This window comes from Ichthyophthirius multifiliis, assembly GCF_000220395.1.
Source record: "Ichthyophthirius multifiliis unplaced genomic scaffold scaff_1120509250705, whole genome shotgun sequence".
NCBI classification, from domain to species: Eukaryota; Ciliophora; class Oligohymenophorea; order Hymenostomatida; genus Ichthyophthirius; species Ichthyophthirius multifiliis.
The window spans coordinates 2335-22361 of record NW_004086506.1 but is presented as its reverse complement, the minus strand read 5'-3'; the positions used below and the strand labels follow the sequence as shown (position 1 = coordinate 22361).

Below are 20027 nucleotides of genomic sequence, written 5' to 3'. Positions count from 1 at the left end.
ATTATATGAAACATTTTTTAAATATTAAAAAATTGATAAGATATTATTTTTGGAATATATTTTAACATCATTTTCTAAATTTATCAGCAGTATTATCAAATTATGAAATAATAAGTCTTTAATTTATTTTATCTAAAATTTAGTTAAAGGTATAAACTTATTTAAAATATTATTTTTATATATTAAAATTATAAAAAATTTATTAGTCTTAATTATTTATCTAATAAATAATACTTAAATTACTCTTTTTATACTATTATTATTTTATTTTTTCAAACTTCATTTTTTTATTTCTAGATTTTTAAAGTTTTAATATTGATAATGTTTTATATTATATTTGTTCTAATAATTTGTATATTATATATCAATATTTAATTATTATTTAAATGAATTTTTATTTTCAAGAATATTTTTATATTTATACAATAATTATTATTTTTTAATAGTTTTTTAATGGAACTTGTTTAGAATAATAAATTAATATAAATTTTATGGTTTATAAATTAAATTTAGTTGAAAAAATGAATTCTATAAAGTTTTTATTGTACTTTTTTATATTTATACTTAGATTATTTTTATTAGTAAAATATTAGATTTTTTTATTATTAAATAAAAATAATTATTAATATTTTTTAAAAAAAGGATAATGATTGATTATTCTAAATAAATATTATATATTTTAATATAATTAAATATTAATATATTTTATATAATAACAAATAAAAATAATTTTTAATATATTAATTAATTCAAAATTATAAATTACATAATAATATTAAATAGAAATAAATAATCAAAATAATTTAATATATATATAAATTAAAATATGAAAAAAAAAGATATATGTGTTATAGGAGGAGGAATAATTGGATCAACAATAACAAGAGCACTATCTAATAAATATCCATAATTAAAAATATGCTTAATTGAAAAAGAAAATTAAATAGGCTAGCATACATCAACAAGAAACTCAAGTGTTTTACACTCTGGCTTATATTATATTAAAAATTCATATAAGGCTTAATTTTGTAAATAAGGAAATGAATAATTAACAAAATATATAATAGATAATAATCTACCATTAAAGTTATAAATTAGAAAAATATATAAAAAAAATATATATATTATAATATAAATAAATATATATATATATATATATTTATATATATATATATTTATATATATATAGAAATACTGGTAAATTTATTATTGCTAATAATGACGAATAATATTAAATTCTTTTAGAATTAAAAAAACAAGCTGATCTAAATTAAATAGAATATTAATGGTTGACTTTTTAAGAAGCAGTTAAAATCGAAAAATATCTTAAAGATAACAAATAAGGTTATAATTATTTATTTACTCCTACTACTAAAGTAAGTGATAGTAAATCTGTTATTCTTTCATTTCATAACGATTTGAAATAATAAAAAAATGTTGAATTAATTTTAAATGAAGAATTCGATAATTTAATATCTTAAAAAGACTACACGAACCTTTTTTCCTTAAAAAACAGTCTAACAGGTTCCAAACAAACAATTGAATCTAAATATATAATAAATACAGCGGGTTTATATGCGGATAAAATCGCAAAATAATTCGGTTTTTGTTAAAAATACACTATTTTACCTTTTAAAGGTCATTATTTAATACATAAATAAACACATGATGACATTAATTCCCTAATATACCCCATTCCTCCTAAAAAAGGTAATTACTTTTTAGGTGTACATCTCACATGTACCATTGATAATAAAATAAAATTCGGTCCTAGTGCATTTCCAGCCTTATATAGGGAATAATACGGCGAAAAAGGTAAAAAAATAACCCAAAAAGAAATTACGGAATTCCTGGAAATTTTATAAGTTTACTTCTGGAATATGTGTTCTCCAAAAGCCTCTTTCTATCTTAAACACGCAAAAGAAGAATTAAAGAAAATATACAAGCCGTAAACTATAAAAGAAGCCTTAAACCTGTTTACTCTTTTTGATTAAAAAGAAGTCAATTTTTTGGGATTTCCAAAAGGAGTTTATTAAGATTTTGTAGATGGAAGACCTGGAATTAGGGCCTAATTAATCAATTAGGAGACTAGGGAATTGGAAAATGACTTTATTATTGATAAAGACTAATTAAGTATGCATTTACTTAATGTAGTCTCACCTGGATGGACTTGTTCATTGCCTATTGCTGATTATGTTTGTGATTTGATTGAGAAATAAAATATTTTTTGAAAATTTAATAATTTATATATTATTTTAATTTTATACTTTATTTTATAAATTTCAATATTTTTATTTATTAATTTACTTAACTTAAAAAATAAAATGGAAGATGAAGATTTTTTTGAAGAAGATTAAGAAAAAGCTTAAAAAAAAATTGCCGAAAGAGAATTAAAAAAACTCGAAGAAGATTTCATGACAGTATATATTAATTAATTAAAAAAAAATATTAATTTATATAAAATATATATATTTATATATTTATATATTTATATATATATTTATACATATTTTTATACATATATTTATTTATATATATATAAAAGATGGGATATCGTTAAGGAGCTTTAGATTATATTGAAAATAAAGAAATAGAGGCATAAAATAGAGGTTTAGCAGATGGTATAAATATGAAATAATTAGAAGGTTATATAAGAGGAAAATAAGAGTAAATAATTATTTATTTATTTAGTATTAAAAAAGATTATAATTTTATAGTTTTTTAAGAGGTTTTTTAGTTAAATTTAGTAAAAAAATTAATGATAATAAAAGAAATGAATTAATAGAAAAAATAGACAAAGTAAATAATTTCGACAAAAGTTTTTTTTAAGACGAATAAAAAATAAAACTCTATTTCGAAAATATTCTAAACTTAATTATTTAACAAATTCAAATAAATTGAATTAAAATATATATATTTAATATTTTTTTTGATTTTGTTATTAAAAATTCATTTTAATAAAATATATATATATATATATATATATATATATATATATATATATATATATATATCATATTTAAATAAAATAATAATAATGGATATAGAAGAAGAAATAAGAACAAAAGAACAAGCCTAATAAAAATAAATACAATTATTAGCAAATTTACAATAAGAATTATGCTATACCGAATAAATAGAACTTGAACCTACACACATTCGTATATTAGAAACTAAAGGTTTTGGTTTTCAAAAAGTAACTTGGTAATAATTCGACTCTTATATAATAGCAACTAATATACGCTTATTATTTCTTTCAATACATAAATAAAAATCTAATTAGGTAAAGGCATGTAGTTTATTTTTTACAAATACAGAAAATTCAAGCAGAAATTAAATAATTTAAAGGGAAGATTCTGATAATGGAATTGGTTATTTAATGTACGTTTAAATAGATAATCAATAAAGAGAGACAGGAGTAAAAATACATATAATAGATTAATAATTAAGAAATAAAATCGATAATTTAATAAAGAAAAAATCTGTCGAAAAATCAGACGATATAGAATTTGATAATAAGGTAAAGACTTTGATTTTGGCCTAAAATAAAAAAGAATAATAATTATACGAAAATCTAGTTTTGAAAAAAGAAGAAGGAGGAATTACAGATTAGGAATTTTGGGATTAATAGTAATAATATTAAGATTATTTAAAGGCTAAAAAAAAGACTTAGAAAATGAAAAAGATAAATAAATCTTCTAAATAATGCCCAAAATAAAACTGAAAGTAGAAAAAGATATTGATTTAGATAATAATGATGAGGTATAAAATGCTTATTAAAGATTTTAAAATAACGTAAACTAAATAGATACTATACATAAGTTAAATAATTAAAGTTTTGATTTTTTTTAGAAAAATATTAATTCCTATGTACATATAGTCAAATAGTAAAAAAAGATCCGGATTAAGATTTGATTATTTAAGCTTCAGTTAAAAGTCAATAATAACAATAAAATAGAAATAATAATAGAAATGCACTACTTTAGTAAAAAGAAGAATTTAATAAATAATTAAAGTAAAATCCAAATTAATAAATATAATAATAATGGGAGTAGTTTTTATAAAAAAATAAGGGAGTGGATTTTTTAAAGAGTTAATAAGAAATAAATAAACAATTTTTCGAAAATGATGCTGCGATAAAGGAAACAAAAGATAGTTTTACTTTAGCTTTCTAATTGATTAAAATTCAAAAAAAATAAGAACAAAAAAATGTCAATCAAAAAAATATAGAGTAATAAGTTTATATAAATATAAATAAAGTTATATATATATATATATATATTTTATTTATATATTTATATTTTTATTTTTATTTTTATTTTTTTCACAATTTTTAATAAGAGAAAAAACCTATCAATTGACAGAAATTTTAAAATGGCTATATAAAGAAGTAAATGGTTTAAAAAGAGAAAAAATTATAGAAAAGTTAAAAAATTAATTAGATACTTTTAAAAGTACAATAAATGAAGTAAAAATTATTTTATTTTATATATATATTTTAAAATAATTAGGAAATACAAAATAAATAAAAGAACAATCAATAAAACACGGAAGCGGAATATATAGAAAAATTGTAGAACTTATGCCAAAGTTTTGTTATAGATATGTGAATAAATAATAAAACAAATATATTTAAAAGAAATAAATATTTATTTGTTTGTTTCTTTTAAAAATAAAAAGATATATATCTATTAATTAATGCTAAAAATTTTTAATAATATTATATATATTTAAAATTCTAAAATATTAAATTCTATAATAATATTTTGACAAAATACAAATAAATTATTTTATTATCAAAAAAATTATTAAATCTTAGATAAAAACTTTTTTTTTTTTAAGTTTTAATTTTAAATTATAATTCAAAATTAAAAATCATAAATATTAATTAAAATAATTTTTTTAAAAAAAAAACTTAGTATAAAAACGAAAATAATAATTTAATAACTTTAATTATTATAAATTGACTTTTTTAATAATAGAATTAATAATATTAAAATATTATGAATATAAAAAAAAAAATAATTAATATATATTTAATTAATATAATTAAGAATTTTAATTATTAATTAGATATTTTTTAAATAAATAAATAAAAAAAAGATAAGCTATTAAAATATTAAATTTAAAAGAAAATAAATGAAATAAAAAAATGAATTAAATAATAATAAAAAAAAAAAATATTAAAAATTTATAGATATATAATAAATGAGTATATAAACTTAAATACATTATATTTATATTAAAAATAAAATAAAAATATACAAATAATATAAAAAAATTAAAATTGATTTTTAATATAAAAATAAATAAAAAATGTATCTTTATTAAAAAAAATTATTCTAAAATCAGAAATCTATATAAATTAATAAGACATATATTAAATTATTAATTAAATATAAATATAGATATGGAAATATGATAAATAAATTAATATAAAAAAATAATTATAAAAAGTTATTATTAAAATATAAATAAATATTAAAATCTTATATCTATAATATATTTATAAAAATAAAAATAAAAAAAAAAATAATAGATATATATTTATATATATAAAATATATTTATATTTATATTTTAATATATTTATTTATAAAAATATATATATATATTTAAATTTATTATTTTTTTTTTTATTTTTTTTTCTTTCAAATATATTTGTATGATAAAAAACTTTGTTTATCCTATTATATACATTTTTTAATTTAATATTTTTATATTGTTTTTTTCATAAATATAAATATAATAATTTAATTATTTTAAAAATAAATAAATTAAATATTTTTAATATAGAATATTATATATAATCATTTATTCAAAGTATTTTTATTATAAGAATCTTTTATTAGTATATCTTACTTTCATTTACATTTTGAAATTTATTTTAATTTTTATTTATAAGCATATCTATTAATATTATATAATTTTTTTTAATTTCATCATTTTATATTTTTATTACAAATAAAAAATTATATTAAGAATTTTTATTTTAAAATAAAATAAATTGTTTATTCAATAAAATATATATCAAAAGAATTTTGTAATAAATTAATATTTTAAATTTAAAAAAATGGAAAACCAATAATAAGTTTAAATATAATAAAACACTAATTAAATTTAAGAAGAAAACATATAAAACAACACTACTAACTAATAAACTGTACAAATCCAAATATAAGAAAAACCAGAAAAAGCGAAAATAATTTATAAAAGAATTGGTGTCGATATACATATAGATAAAGATGATGCAGTAAAAAACAAAAAACATTTAAAAATATTATTTATAAATAAAGGAAATTTTTATTCCTAGTAATAGAATTGAAGTTTTAGAAGGAGTTTCTGAAAATAAAAATTTAACAGTATAAAAATAAATGTATAATAAATGTATAATATATAGACTAAAATAAAAATAAGACGCTTTGTTTGAGAAACAATTTAATAAAAAAAATTGAAGGATTAGAAAATAATATAAAATTAGTAGAATTAGAATTATATGATAACAAAATAGTAAAAATTGAAGGTTTAGAAAACTTAGTAAACTTAAGGTTATTAAATATATGTGTATATATAAAAATAAATATATATAAAAATATTTATATATATATATATATATATATTTATATATATATAAATTTTTATATTTTTTTATGTATTTATTTATATATATTTATTTATATTAATATAATTTTATAAATATATATCTTTTTAGAATACTTGATTTATCATTTAATAACATTAAAAAAATCGAAGGATTAGATACATTAAAATAAATCTAAAAATTATTTCTACTTTCAAACAAAATAAAAGTTATTGAAAATTTGGATTTTCCAAAACTTACTATGTTAGAGTTAGGTTCTAATAAAATAGAAAAGATATAAAACTTAGATAAACTTCCTCTTTTATAGGAACTTTATTTAGGTAAAAATAGAATCAAATAAATCGAAAACTTAGAACCTTTAAAAGATTCTATGAGTACTTTAGCTTTAACAGTATTTATTTTTATCTATTTTAAATTCGTATTTTTGTTTTAAAAAGGCAAATAGAATAATTGATATTTCTACAGGATTAGAATAATTGACTAATTTAACTGAATTATATATTGCAGAAAATTATATTTCATAAATAAATGGACTTGATAATTTAACTAATTTAATATTATTAGATTTATCAATGAATAAAATTACTAAGTTAGATGGAATTAATAAACTATAAAAACTTTAAGAACTCTGGTTAAATATAAACAAGATCGAAAATTTTGATGATTTAAATATTCTAAGTTAAAATTAATAAATACAAACTGTAAAATATATCAATTAATTATATTTTAATTAACTTTATTATTTTTAATTAAAAAGGTATATTTATAGTAAAATCCAGTTGCATAATTTCCTTCTTATCGATAAAAACTAATTGAGGTTTTACCTAATATTAGTTAAATTGACGCTATATTATTACACGTTTAATATAATATAAAAAATTGATTATAATAATAAATAAATATTAAAATTTCATTTAAAAATTTAAAATAAAAAATTGATTTATTCTAAATAATATTATATATATTAATAATAAACCAAAAAAATAAAAATTGTATAATATATATTGAAAATAATATATTTATATGATTTTTATATTTATTATTATTAAAAATGATATATTTTATAAAAAAATGATAAATTAAAATAATATAAAATTATATTGTATATTAAAATTTATTGAAAAATAATTTTTATTAAAAAAAAAATACATTATCAATATTAAATAAAATAAAATGTTTTTATTTAAAAAATAAATTAACAAATGTTTATAAATTTATCTCAAATAAAATCTTTTGTAGAAAAAATTAAAAAAATTATATTTATATTTATAAAAAGATAAAAATAATCAAAATGGATTCAAAAACAAGTATTAGCTAAAATATTACAAAGTTTACTCTCTAATTATACTAAAAACTAAATCAAAATTAAAATCTTGTGTATTCACCTATTTCTATTTATATAGTATTATCGCTTACAGCTTTAGGAGCAAACAATAAATCTTTAGATGAATTTAAATAGCTTTTAAATTTCAATGAATAAAAAGATTTATGGTCTGAATTATCTTAATTATCTTAAAAACTTAATACATAGAGTAACAAAAATAATAAAAAATATATTTATAAAATATAGATGATGGTATTAAATCTATAGTATGCAATAAAATTTACTAAGGCCTTGAATTAGCCTAAACATATAAATAATTATGTGAAAAGCATTTCCCTGAAATATTGTAGTAAGTAGATTTTAAAAACTCTTTTGATTAAATAAGATAAGAAATAAACAAATGGGTAGAAACATAGACATGTAATAAAATTGAAAATCTTATACCTGAAGGAGCTATCAATAATCTTACTAAAATGGTTCTTGTAAATGCCATATATTTCAAAGGAGAGTGGGCTTCTAAATTTGAAAATAAAAAAACAGTTAAAGAAGTGTTCAATTTAGAAAATAATGGTGGTTAAGTATAAGTTGATATGATGAAGGCTAAAAAGAAAATTAATTATGGTGAAAATAGTCATTTTTAATACATTTAGTTACCTTATAAAGGAAATTAATATGCTATGTATATAATTTTGCCTGTTAATATGGTATTTATTTTATTATTTATATATTTTTAACAAAAAATACAGACATTATAACGATTTGAATAAAATCATCTTAATTAAAATATTTTAAATGAAGTCTAAACTAATCTAGATAATCTTGAAGTTAATATTTCATTACCTAAGTTCAAAGTTTCCCCAAGTGAAAGCATTGATCTTAGTTAAATCTTAAAAGATTTAGGTTTAGTTGATTGTTTCTCTTAAGGAACTGCTGACTTTTCTAATATGGATCCTTCTAATACAATTTATATTTCACAAGTATTCCATAAAGCTATGATTGAAGTTAATGAAGAAGGTGCTGAGGCTTCTGCTGCTACTAGTGCAGTTATGATGATGAGATGTATGCCTGTTACTATGAATTTCATTTGCAATAAACCTTTCATTTATTTTATAAGTAGCTTAAATACTCATAATGTACTTTTTATGGGAAAAGTTGTAGATCCAACCAAAAATTGATTAATATTATTTATTTTTTATAAAAAAAGTAGTATATAAATTATTATTTAAATAAATATCATCAAAATTATATTTTTATTTATTTATTTTTAAAAAAATAATAAAATGAAATCATAAAAAATGATGATAATAACAATATTATTATTAATAATTGAAACGTAAACCCTATAAACTGAATTTGTAAAAGAATATGAACAATGTGCTATGTCAATTTGTGACGTATTGCAATACAAGTTTTTACATAATAGCACCGAAAACCAAAAGTTCTTAAACGACAAGCAATAATACTAAAAATGTACCATAAGCAATATTAATTGTATAGCAACAGAAACATATCCTATAATAACTTAAAACTATTATAGTTGTTCTACTGAGTGTATAAGTAGTACTAAATATGAATAGAATTTCATAGATATATAAATATGTAAAAACGATTGTTATTTAAAATATGTAAAAAATTATTTTAATATTACTGAAATTTAACAACAATAAGACTTTTAGTTATGTCTAAAAGAAAATGGATGCTTGAATTATTTTAATAATATTAAATAAAATAGTAACCTTACAATGGATTTATTAAATTATCAAAATTGCGTTCTTAGTACTAATTATTGTGAAGATTATTAACGAGATTTCCAAATTAAAGATTATGGAAGGTGTTATGATATATGTAAGCCGAGTAATAATTTAAGTATTGAATTTTCAGAGTTTATTACTTGCTAGAATGTGTGTGTGGAGGTCTATAGAGATCATAAAGATAAACATATGGAAGAATTGGATTTAGGCTTAATTATATCTTGTATTTTTTGTGTTGCTATATTTTTGGGAATTTGTGGGTTTTTATGTAGGAGATATTAAATAAAAGTAAATCAAAGAAAATAAAAGCAAATGGAAGATTTAAAAATTTAACTTTAAAAATTGCCTATAATTAATAAATAAATAGAATTGAAATATGTATTTATTTATTTTTTCTAAAAAAAATTAAATATAATCTTTTTTTTTTATTAAAAAAAAAAAAAAAAAAGAAAGCTAAACAATTATAATAAAATATATAATAAATTGAATGCTAATAATAAAAATAAAAATTAATTTAAATAAATAATGAAAACGAAAATTTTTAAGATTTTCAAAAATAATTAGTAAATAATACAGATAGAAATGAAGAGATTATATAGTAAGAGATACTAGATAAACTAAAAGAAGAATATATTTAAGTATATCAAGAATAATAAGACTTAAATAAATAATAATAAAAAATCAAATTTGAATAGAAAGATTAAATAACAGAATCAATAAATATATTATAAGCAATAAACAGTAAATATATAGTAAATAATAATAGTTCAAATATATTAAAAAGTGAATAAAAATTAAATGAAAAAGATAATATAAAATTATGAAAAACAATATATATATATATATATATATAAATAAATATATATATATATATATATATATATATATATGTTTATATATATTTATTTATAAATATTCATTTTAATTATATTTTTTATTAATTTTTCATTATTTATTTAATTTTAAACTATTAAATTTCATTTCTTTCTATTATTCTTTAAAATTTTCTAATTTGCAATTTTACCATTAATTTTTTTCTGGCATTTTTAATATTTCGCATATAATAAGTCTTCCGAAATTAATTGGGAATTTTTAAGTAGGTCTAAACACGTATAAATATTTATCATAAACACTATTTTTCCCTCCTTAACAAATTTCTATACTGAAATAAAATTCACTTTCTCCTACATAGTTCTTTACTTTTTCATTCTTTTCTATTTTAAAAAAATCTATATTATGCTACCTTACTACTCCTTCAAATTAATTCTTAAAATCCTATATTTACTCGAAATCGAAAGGAACGCAATTAATCAACATATGAGAAGCATTAGATGCCATACTTATATATCTTTCATAAATAATCATACCTTAATTATATCTTTAATCGAAAATACTCACAAACTATCTTTTTATAGATTCCATTTCTTCAAATTCATCATCATTTAAATAAATAGAAGCTTAAGTATGATTATAAGGTATGATAAGCATATGATTTTTACTCAAAGGTCCTTTATCTAATGCTAAATAGCATTTTTTTCCTTCATAAAAAATATAATTTTTATCAATATTAGGATTATTATAACAAAACCAACATTAATTATTTTAATCCTTATATATAAAAAAATATATATATATATATATAGAATATATATAAGAAAACATCATTTTTCTTATTTTTTTAATTTTATATTGAAAATTTAATTCTTCTTCCTATTAAAGCGTATTTTTCACTATCATTTAAGGCTTTTTCTGTAGTATTTTTATCCGAAAATAAAATAAATCCACATCCTTTATGTTTTTTACTTTTTTAATCATAAAAAATATTTATTTTTTAGATTTTTCCCCATCTTTATAAAAACTCTACTATATCATCATCTTTACTTTTAAAATCAAATCCAGAAAAAAACAATTAACAATTTTCCTTTAAACTTTCTTCATTTTTCACTTATTTTTATTATGTTTCAGCTTCGCCCTCACTAGAGCCTTATTCATCTACACCCCTAAGTTCATTTTCGATGAATTAATTTAAAGTCTAACTTTTAGTTTATGTAATAACTTCACTTTCATAAGGATTTCTAGTCGCATCTTTTGTTATTTCTCCTAATTCTTCTTCATTCATTTCATTTACACCTTTTATTTAAAAAGCAGCAATATATTTTTAATCAGATCCCCAAGACCCTAAGCATACTAGACGACTAATTTATTTCTTCTCATTTAAATATGGAAATCGTTAGTAATATATATTTTCTAAAGCACAAAAATGATACCTTGGGCATAATATTTATACTAACTTGCTTATATATTAGGATTTTTTGTTAATTTGAGTGGAAAAATTAGTATGTTTTTCAAATCCATAAGGCCATTCATTTGAAATAAAAATATCTATGCCTTTAGAATTTTATTTTCTTCAATTTTTAATTCTTCTTCAATTAATTTTATATCATTGTATGTGTAATAAGATCCTATAAAAAAAATATAAATAAATTATATATATATATATATATATATATATATATATATATATTTATATACATATAAATTTTAAATATATATAAATATATATTTATTTTTAACCTGAAAAAGATATTTTTTATGATTATTCTTCTATATATAATTCTTTATATTTTTAAGATTATATTCCATTTAAAAAACATATTTTGATTCCTTAAATTTCCTGAATTCCTGATCTTCCTAAAAATATTAAATTAGGAAGAATTTCTTAACCCGAAGGATATAATTAATTTAAACATTGAGATAATTCAGATGCGTCTATAAAATATGTAGGTATAGGTAGTTATGTATTAGACTTTTTAAAATCACTTAATGGCCTTTCTAATGATAAAGTCTTACCTATACATATAGCAAAGTCAAAATGTTAACTTTTTTTTAATATAATGCAATTTTTTAGTTTAATTCTAAAATATTTCCTTATAAATCTCCAATGATAAGAAATTTTTTCATTAATTTTATTTTTATATTATTATTTTAATTATAATTAGATTAAAGTTTATACATATAAATTTATTTTTATAAATAATATAATTTCTAAATACTATTTATTGTATCATTTTGTATATAATAAAATATTTTTTTAAAAATTATCAAATTTAATTTCCTTTTTTTAATTTATTAATTATAAATAAATAAAAAAAAAAAAATACTAAAAGATTTTATTTATATATTTAACTCGCAGCAATTTTTTAACTCTAAAAATAATCTGTTTAAAGAATTTTATTTTCAGACTTAAATAATAAAAATTTATATATATATATATATATATATATATATATATTTATTTATATATATTAAAATTAATTTTACGTGTTAAACTAAATATTTATTTTTTTAATTTTAAATAATTTATTTTAAAATTTGTATTTTCTAATTTTCATTGTCTATTTATTTTTTTATTTAATCAGAATGATTTTTAATTAACTCTATACTTTCTTCTAACTATATTTTATTATAATAATTTAATTATATTAATTTTATTTAACTTATTTATTTTCTTTTTAAAATAATTTTGTTTGTGCATTTAATAAATATTTTTCTTCATTTATAATCTTATTAATTTTATTTTTTATATTTAAATAGAATTCTATATATATAATTACTTCATTATTTTTTTAAATATCAAAGTTTTTATTTGAAACTAGAGTAATTTAATTATTTATTTTTTATATTTAATCATTTTAATCCAAAATCTACTATTTATATTATTCGATTCTATTTTTCAATAATTCTTAAGATTCTTTTTATAAATTATTCATATTACAACACATAAGATTTAATCTTGATATTTATTCAGGTTTTATTTAATCTTTATTAGGTTAATAGTTAGAAATAGCAATACTTTTATATGGATTACTAATCATTGAATTACAAACTGTTCTTGTATGCTATATACAAGAATTATTTGTGTTGAGCGTATTTAACTTATTTTTTTTTATCTAATTAATTATAATTATCGAATAGAGAAAGAATTTTTATGGCTGATATTACTTTAAAATTACATATTCTATAAAGAATAAGTACAAAAACTTTATGTTGTTGAAATATTTTTAATTAAACTAGGTTCTTAAATTAAATTGATATATTTATTTTAAGTTTAGTTAGGCTTACTTTAATTACTTTAATTATATATTTATATAAATACATAAATATATATAATATATATATATATATATATATATTATATATATATATATATATATAAATAAAGTTATATATTTACCTTTATAGACTATTACTTTTTAGTTTTGATAATAAAAAATTAACTTCATTTAATTTTGACAAACTTATCATTCTTTTTGTTTTATTATATGAATAATTTTTGTTCATTTTTTTTTTTAAATTATGTATATTTAATCTTTTTGTGGTTATTTTATTAATTATATATTTACTCTATGTACATAATATATTTATTTTTAAATTGTTTTATTTTATTAAGAAAATAATTTTTCATATATTTTTTGTTTTGTTTATATATTAAATACAACAATATATAATATAAAAAAATAATATTTATATATAAAAATGGGATTATTAAAAATACTAAAAAAAACTAAAGAAAAAGAAAAGGAAATGCGATTATTAATATTGGGTTTAGACAATGCCGGTAAAACAACGATTTTAAAAAAATTTAACGGCGAAGATATAGATAAAATATCCCCTACACTAGGTTTTAACATAAAAACTTTATAATACGAAGCTTATAAATTAAATGTATGGGATGTAGGTGGTTAGACTACAATAAGGTCCTACTGGAGGAATTATTTTGAATAAACAGATGGTTTAATATGGGTTGTTGACAGTTCAGATAAAATGAGATTATAAGATTGTAAAAAAGAACTTCATAGTTTATTAAAATAAGAGAAATTAGTTGGATCCACATTACTTATTTTTTGTAATAAATAAGATATAGCTGGATCTTTAACATGTGAAGAAATAAAAGAATATCTAGCTTTAGATAATATATCAACAAGACATTGGGGAATCATACCTTGTTCGGCAGTTACTGGAGATGGACTATTAGAAGGAGTTGATTGGATTGTTATGGATATTGCATCAAGAATTTTTATGATGAATTGAATTTTTTAATTTTGTTTATTTTATTTTTTTAAAAAAATAATATTTATAAATACATAATTATAATTATTAATATATTTATATATTATACATAATTATTATTATATATATATATATATATATATATATATATATATATATATATTTATATTATATAAATATTTTTATAAATATATATTCATTTTTTTTCCTTTAATTTTTAAATTATTTTATATATATATATTTGTTTTTTTTAAAAAATAAATATAACACACTTTTTATATTTTATATTATTTTTTTTTAAATAATTTTCATAATTTCTTATCAAATTATTATTTTATTTCTCGATTTTAAAAAACATATATATTAAGTCTGTATAAAAATATTTTTATTTTTTTTAAAATTTTTAATATATATACAATTTGTTTTATTTATTATTCTTAATATATAAAATTATTTATATGTTTTTTTTTTTTTAATATATATAATTAAAAAATAAAAAATATAATATATATTTTCACATAACACAAATTTATATTTTCTATTGTATATTTTTTATTTATTATAAGCTAAGTTTATATTATTTATTTTTCTATAAATAATCGAATTAATTTAAAAAAATTATAGATTCTTTTTATTTAATAACCATATTTTCGAAATCAATAGTTTAATTTTTTATAATAAGATAATATTCCACAAAATTTGTAATTAAATTCCAATTATCTTCATTTTTTTCTATTAAAGTAAATATAATTTCCCTAATAAAAAACAAAGAAATCTAATCAAATTACATAAACTCTTTATTCTTATTAAAAAAAAGTTAATTAAATCTACTATCTTAATCAACTTCTTAATAAAATTATTAATTCTCATTAATTTTCTTCGAAAGTTCTTCATTTAACACATATAATTAATCTAAAATATTTTATAAACAATTAATACTAATTTCATTATTATTATGAATTTTATTTATATTTTATTTATTTTTTAAATTAAACCAGTTCCCATTCATTTTCTCCTTTAAATATTCGACTTTTCTAATACCGCTTTAAATTAAAATAAAAGCCACTTTTTCCTTTAAAAAATTATTATTCATTTTTCCTTGATAATTACTTAAATAATCAATCTAACACATTATAAAATTAAAAAATCTAAAAAAAGGATTATTCGAATTTTAAAACTAGTTTGTTTTATTAAAAGTTTATATTTAAAGTAAAGAATCAATTGATTTTTTATGAAAATTAATAGTTATACTTTATTATTAAGGCAGTGTTTTATTAAAAGAAGTCTTCATTTTTTCCATCGACTTATTAAGAATTCCATTAATTTATAAGCTTTTTTTTTCTTTAAATCTATGCTTTTATTAAACTTCTTTTAACCCAAATTTATCTTTACTGTTGGTATTTTTTGAGCTATAGGTGAAATTGAACATTTCTCACTTTCTGTAGGGACGGGAGAAAGGTTAAAATTGTCATTTTTAAAGTTAATTTGATCTCTAAAATAATTATTATTAATATTGCTTAATGGTTCAGTATGTGTATTTTTATTAATTAAAAAATCAGAATTTTATCTTTTATGAGAATTTACTTTATTAGACTACTAATTTTATGTAAAATCGCATGATTTTTTATCTTTAATTGTATTTTTATATTATTATCTTATTTATTGTTAAGTGTTAATTTATTAAGTATTTTTTTAGTAAAATTTATGGGTTTATGAAAAATAATTAGTAAATAAATTGGGAGTATTAGAAAAATTTTTAATTTTAGATGGTGTATTATTATTAGAGGTATTTTTTTTTTCAAAAACATTAATATTATTTATATTTAAATTATTATTATTATTATTATTATTATTATTATTATTATTATTATTATTATTATTCTATAGATGTTAAATTGTTACTTTAAAGCGTGTTTTATGTGCTTAAACTTGCATTTAAATTTTCATTTTAATTTTTTTAATATTATTACATTTTAAAATTTTTAAATGATTTTAAGAAATTACTTATATTTAAGATTGAATTTTTTTTTATTATTCTTACATAAATATTTCATGATTATACACATCTTCCCATGAAAACCTATCACATTCATCGAACTTTAAGCATCCTATAATGAACTCTTTGACATTTTCTTGTACTATTTCTTTCGCCTATCCATATTTATGGAATACAATTTCATTTTAGAACATATTATTTACTAAATCAATTACTGATTTAGAAGGCCAAGGTGTTCTTCCATAAATTAATTCATAAAAAATAATTCCAATACTCCAAATATCACATTTACTTGTATATTTTCTCCTTTATAAAATTTAAGGAGACATATATAAAGGTGTCCCTACTAAAGAAGACATTAAATAATCTTAACTTTCTACAATTCTTGCAAATCCAAAGTCCGTGATTTTAAACTGAAATTATATACCACTTTAAATTAATATATTCGCTGGTTTTAAATCTCTATGAATAATTCCATTTTTATATAATTCTTACATCCCTAAAAGTACTTAAAATATAATTTATACTGCCTATTGCTAATTTATAATATTTTTTTTCATAAAACTCGTCAAATCACCTTCATTGCATATTTCTGTTATTATATATGCATTATTTTATGTCTCAAAAACATCTATTAAACGCACAATATATGGGCTTGTTATTTTTTTCATAATTTCTATTTCAGAACAAATCATATTCCATGTATAATCATCCTTTATTTGGACTAAATTTATAACTTTTATTGCCACTTTTTCTTTTGTTTTACTGTTTTCACCTAAATATACTAAAGCAGATGAACCTTTTCCTATTATATTTGTATTTACAAGTGAAAATGTATAATTTTGAATTTTTTTCATTATTCTATTAGTTATATTTCTTAAAAATATTAATTTGTATAATTAAATTAAAAGAACTAACTTTAATTATTTATTATTTTTTTTAAAAATAATATATATTATATTATATAATTATATATATATATATATATATATTTTATTTTTATTAATATTAATATTTTTAAAGTTTTTATATATATATATTAAAATAAAAATAATTAATTATTAATATGTTAAATATTTTTTAAGCATAAAAAATAAAAAAAAAAACTAATAAATTTATCCATTTATTTTTGTAGATTATTAAATATAATTATAATATTTTTTATTTTTGATAGAATTAAATTTTATTTTAATCTTCTGTTAAATAATTAAAAAAAATCAATTTTTTTTTTTATTTATTATAATTAAAATATAATTTATAATTTAAAATAAGCAAGATAAATAACTAAAAAAAAAAATTTTAATACTTAAAATAACAAAAGAATATATATTTATTATTAAAAAAATATATAATTATTATTATTTATTTATTATATTTTAATTAAAGTATTTAATTTTATATTTTTTTAAAGGTTAAATTTTATATTATAAGAAAGAATTTATTTAAATTTATATATAATATTATGTATAAAAAAATACAATTTAAATATAAACAAAAAAAATAATAAATAAATAAATATTTTTTAATTTTAGGAAAATAATTCATTTTTATTTTCTATAAAATGAATATAATTTTTCAACTAAAAAAATAATTTTAATTAAATATTAAAAATATTTAAATAAATAATTATATAAATATATTATTTATTTATTTATTAAATATCTTATATTATTATTTTATCATCTAAACATACTCTAATATTAATAATATAATATTAGAAAAAATGATTAAAATTTTAATTTATCTTATTTATATAAATAATTAATTTTAAAATATTTTCATAATACTACAAAACCCAATTTACTTCTAAAAAAAATATATACTTTTTGTTAATTTATAAAGGGAATATATAAATAATATTTTTAGATATAAATCAATAAATGTCACTTTTAAATAACCAATTTTTTAAATTTAATTAAGATTTTTATCAATATGTATATATTTATATATATTGAATTATATGTATTTATATAAGAATGACTTTAATAATTTAATGAAAATTCGATATTTTTGTCTCGTTTATTTCGAGCATGATGGTAATAAACTGAAATAATTTTTAATATATTAAGTCTATAAGTCTAGAAATAATCTTCATAAATCATTTTACATTTTTATATAATCTATGAATTTTTTTTTTTTTTAATTATTTATTACTATTACACTCAGCAGAACAATTATAGTAGTTTTAAGTTATTATAGGATATGTTTCTGTTGCTATACAATTAATATTGCTTATGGTACGTTTTTCGAATTATTGTTTGTCGTTTAAGAATTTTTGATATTCGGTGGTATTATGTAAAAAATAAAATTTTTAATATTCTCGTACAAATTTAGTTTATAGTGTTTTTGTTTCAATTATTAATAATAATAATGATATTATAATTTTTTATGATTTTCATTTTATTATATTTTTGTTTTATTAAAAAATAAATAAATAAAAATTATTTTGATGATATTTATTTAAATAAAAATGTATATACTATTTTTTTTTTATAAAAAATAAATAGTATTAATCTATTTTTGGTTGGATCTACAACTTTTCCTATAAAAAGTACATTAAGATAATTTAAGCTACTAATAAAATAAATGAAAGGTTTATTGCAAATGAAATTCATATCATACTTTTTACCTAAATTCTTAACTGCACTAGTAGCAGCAGAAGCCTCAGCACCTTCTTCATTAACTTCAATCATAGCTTTATGGAATACTTGTGAAATATAAATTGTATTAGAAGGATCCATATTAGAAAAGTCAGCAGATCCTTAAGAGAAACAATCAACTAAACCTAAATCTTTTAAGATTTAACTAAGATCAATGCTTTCACTTGGGGAAACTTTGAACTTAGGTAATGAAATATTAACTTCAAAATTATCTAGATTAGTTTAGACTTCATTTAAAATATTTTAATTAAGATGATTTTATTCAAATCGTTATAATGTCTGTATTTTTTGTTAAAAATATATAAATAATAAAATAAATACCATATTAACAGATAAAATTATATACATAGCATATTAATTTCCTTTATAAGGTAACTAAATGTATTAAAAATGACTATTTTCACCATAATTAATTTTATTTTTAGCCTTCATCATATCAACTTATACTTAACCACCATTATTTTCGAAATGGAACACTTCTTTAACTGTTTTTTTATTTTCAAATTTAGAAGCCCACTCTCCTTTGAAATATATGGCATTTACAAGAACCATTTTAGTAAGATATTGATAGCTCCTTCAGTATAAGATTTCAATTTATTACATGTCTATGTTTCTACCCATTTGTT

General features: G+C 16.5%; 6 protein-coding genes across 6 annotated transcripts in view, besides 35 other annotated features; 3 read left to right on the top strand and 3 right to left on the bottom strand. All coding sequences in view use genetic code 6, as the record gives it.

The window, feature by feature from the left end:
* Window positions 1-548: 548 nt before the first annotated feature.
* Window positions 549-612: a microsatellite.
* Window positions 613-646: 34 nt separating this feature from the next.
* IMG5_090270 (hypothetical protein) lies at window positions 647-2231 on the top strand (the record flags this gene model as incomplete). The annotated part of the gene is made up of 2 exons (XM_004035717.1): window positions 647-1086; window positions 1190-2231. 2 exons carry the CDS (start codon window positions 647-649, stop codon window positions 2229-2231), a joined length of 1482 nt encoding a protein of 493 aa, XP_004035765.1.
* Window positions 665-714: a microsatellite.
* Window positions 1116-1188: a microsatellite.
* Window positions 2232-2421: 190 nt separating the features above from the next.
* Window positions 2422-2479: a microsatellite.
* Window positions 2443-2535: a microsatellite.
* Window positions 2452-2541: a microsatellite.
* Window positions 2463-2541: a microsatellite.
* Window positions 2542-2962: 421 nt separating this feature from the next.
* Window positions 2963-3019: a microsatellite.
* A 1022-nt stretch (window positions 3020-4041) lies between these two features.
* Window positions 4042-4090: a microsatellite.
* Window positions 4091-4267: 177 nt separating this feature from the next.
* Window positions 4268-4325: a microsatellite.
* Window positions 4282-4323: a microsatellite.
* Window positions 4326-5740: 1415 nt separating the features above from the next.
* Window positions 5741-5787: a microsatellite.
* Window positions 5788-6072: 285 nt separating this feature from the next.
* Window positions 6073-9159, top strand: IMG5_090260 (serine protease inhibitor, putative; the record flags this gene model as incomplete). Its single annotated transcript, XM_004035716.1, has 9 exons — window positions 6073-6252; window positions 6296-6361; window positions 6511-6547; window positions 6810-6991; window positions 7038-7301; window positions 7358-7459; window positions 8060-8132; window positions 8171-8619; window positions 8671-9159. 9 exons carry the CDS (start codon window positions 6073-6075, stop codon window positions 9097-9099), a joined length of 1782 nt encoding a protein of 593 aa, XP_004035764.1. The 3' UTR covers window positions 9100-9159.
* Window positions 6369-6394: a microsatellite.
* Window positions 6565-6632: a microsatellite.
* Window positions 6565-6643: a microsatellite.
* Window positions 6592-6679: a microsatellite.
* Window positions 6592-6680: a microsatellite.
* Window positions 6592-6685: a microsatellite.
* Window positions 6592-6701: a microsatellite.
* Window positions 6592-6708: a microsatellite.
* Window positions 7638-7682: a microsatellite.
* A 796-nt stretch (window positions 9160-9955) lies between the features above and the next one.
* Window positions 9956-9995: a microsatellite.
* Window positions 9996-10505: 510 nt separating this feature from the next.
* Window positions 10506-10591: a microsatellite.
* A 1569-nt stretch (window positions 10592-12160) lies between these two features.
* Window positions 12161-12238: a microsatellite.
* Window positions 12239-12934: 696 nt separating this feature from the next.
* Window positions 12935-12981: a microsatellite.
* Window positions 12982-13132: 151 nt separating this feature from the next.
* Window positions 13133-13168: a microsatellite.
* Window positions 13169-13301: 133 nt separating this feature from the next.
* Window positions 13302-14000, bottom strand: IMG5_090250 (hypothetical protein). The gene is made up of 2 exons (XM_004035715.1): window positions 13910-14000; window positions 13302-13805 (listed from the first exon to the last, which is right to left on the bottom strand). The coding sequence occupies exons 1-2, from the start codon at window positions 13956-13958 to the stop codon at window positions 13480-13482; spliced, it is 375 nt and encodes a 124-aa protein (XP_004035763.1). The 5' UTR covers window positions 13959-14000; the 3' UTR covers window positions 13302-13479.
* Window positions 13813-13890: a microsatellite.
* A 211-nt stretch (window positions 14001-14211) lies between the features above and the next one.
* IMG5_090240 (hypothetical protein) lies at window positions 14212-14766 on the top strand (the record flags this gene model as incomplete). Its single annotated transcript, XM_004035714.1, has 2 exons — window positions 14212-14515; window positions 14594-14766. The coding sequence occupies 2 exons, from the start codon at window positions 14212-14214 to the stop codon at window positions 14764-14766; spliced, it is 477 nt and encodes a 158-aa protein (XP_004035762.1).
* A 69-nt stretch (window positions 14767-14835) lies between these two features.
* Window positions 14836-14941: a microsatellite.
* Window positions 14942-16572: 1631 nt separating this feature from the next.
* Window positions 16573-16626: a microsatellite.
* Window positions 16627-17689: 1063 nt separating this feature from the next.
* Window positions 17690-17733: a microsatellite.
* Window positions 17734-18057: 324 nt separating this feature from the next.
* Window positions 18058-18102: a microsatellite.
* Window positions 18091-18145: a microsatellite.
* A 179-nt stretch (window positions 18146-18324) lies between these two features.
* Window positions 18325-18366: a microsatellite.
* A 1-nt stretch (window position 18367) lies between these two features.
* Window positions 18368-18418: a microsatellite.
* Window positions 18419-18519: 101 nt separating this feature from the next.
* On the bottom strand, window positions 18520-19953 carry IMG5_090230 (serine protease inhibitor, putative; the record flags this gene model as incomplete). Its single annotated transcript, XM_004035713.1, has 3 exons — window positions 18520-18544; window positions 19364-19680; window positions 19723-19953. 3 exons carry the CDS (start codon window positions 19951-19953, stop codon window positions 18520-18522), a joined length of 573 nt encoding a protein of 190 aa, XP_004035761.1.
* Window positions 19123-19163: a microsatellite.
* Window positions 19954-19977: 24 nt separating the features above from the next.
* IMG5_090220 (hypothetical protein) overlaps window positions 19978-20027 on the bottom strand; it is a gene marked incomplete at both ends in the record, with an annotated part of 982 nt that continues 932 nt past the window's right edge. Inside the window, one exon of the mRNA XM_004035712.1 lies at window positions 19978-20027. This exon is cut by the window's right edge and continues 120 nt beyond it. Within this exon, the coding sequence (XP_004035760.1) occupies window positions 19978-20027 (50 nt within the window).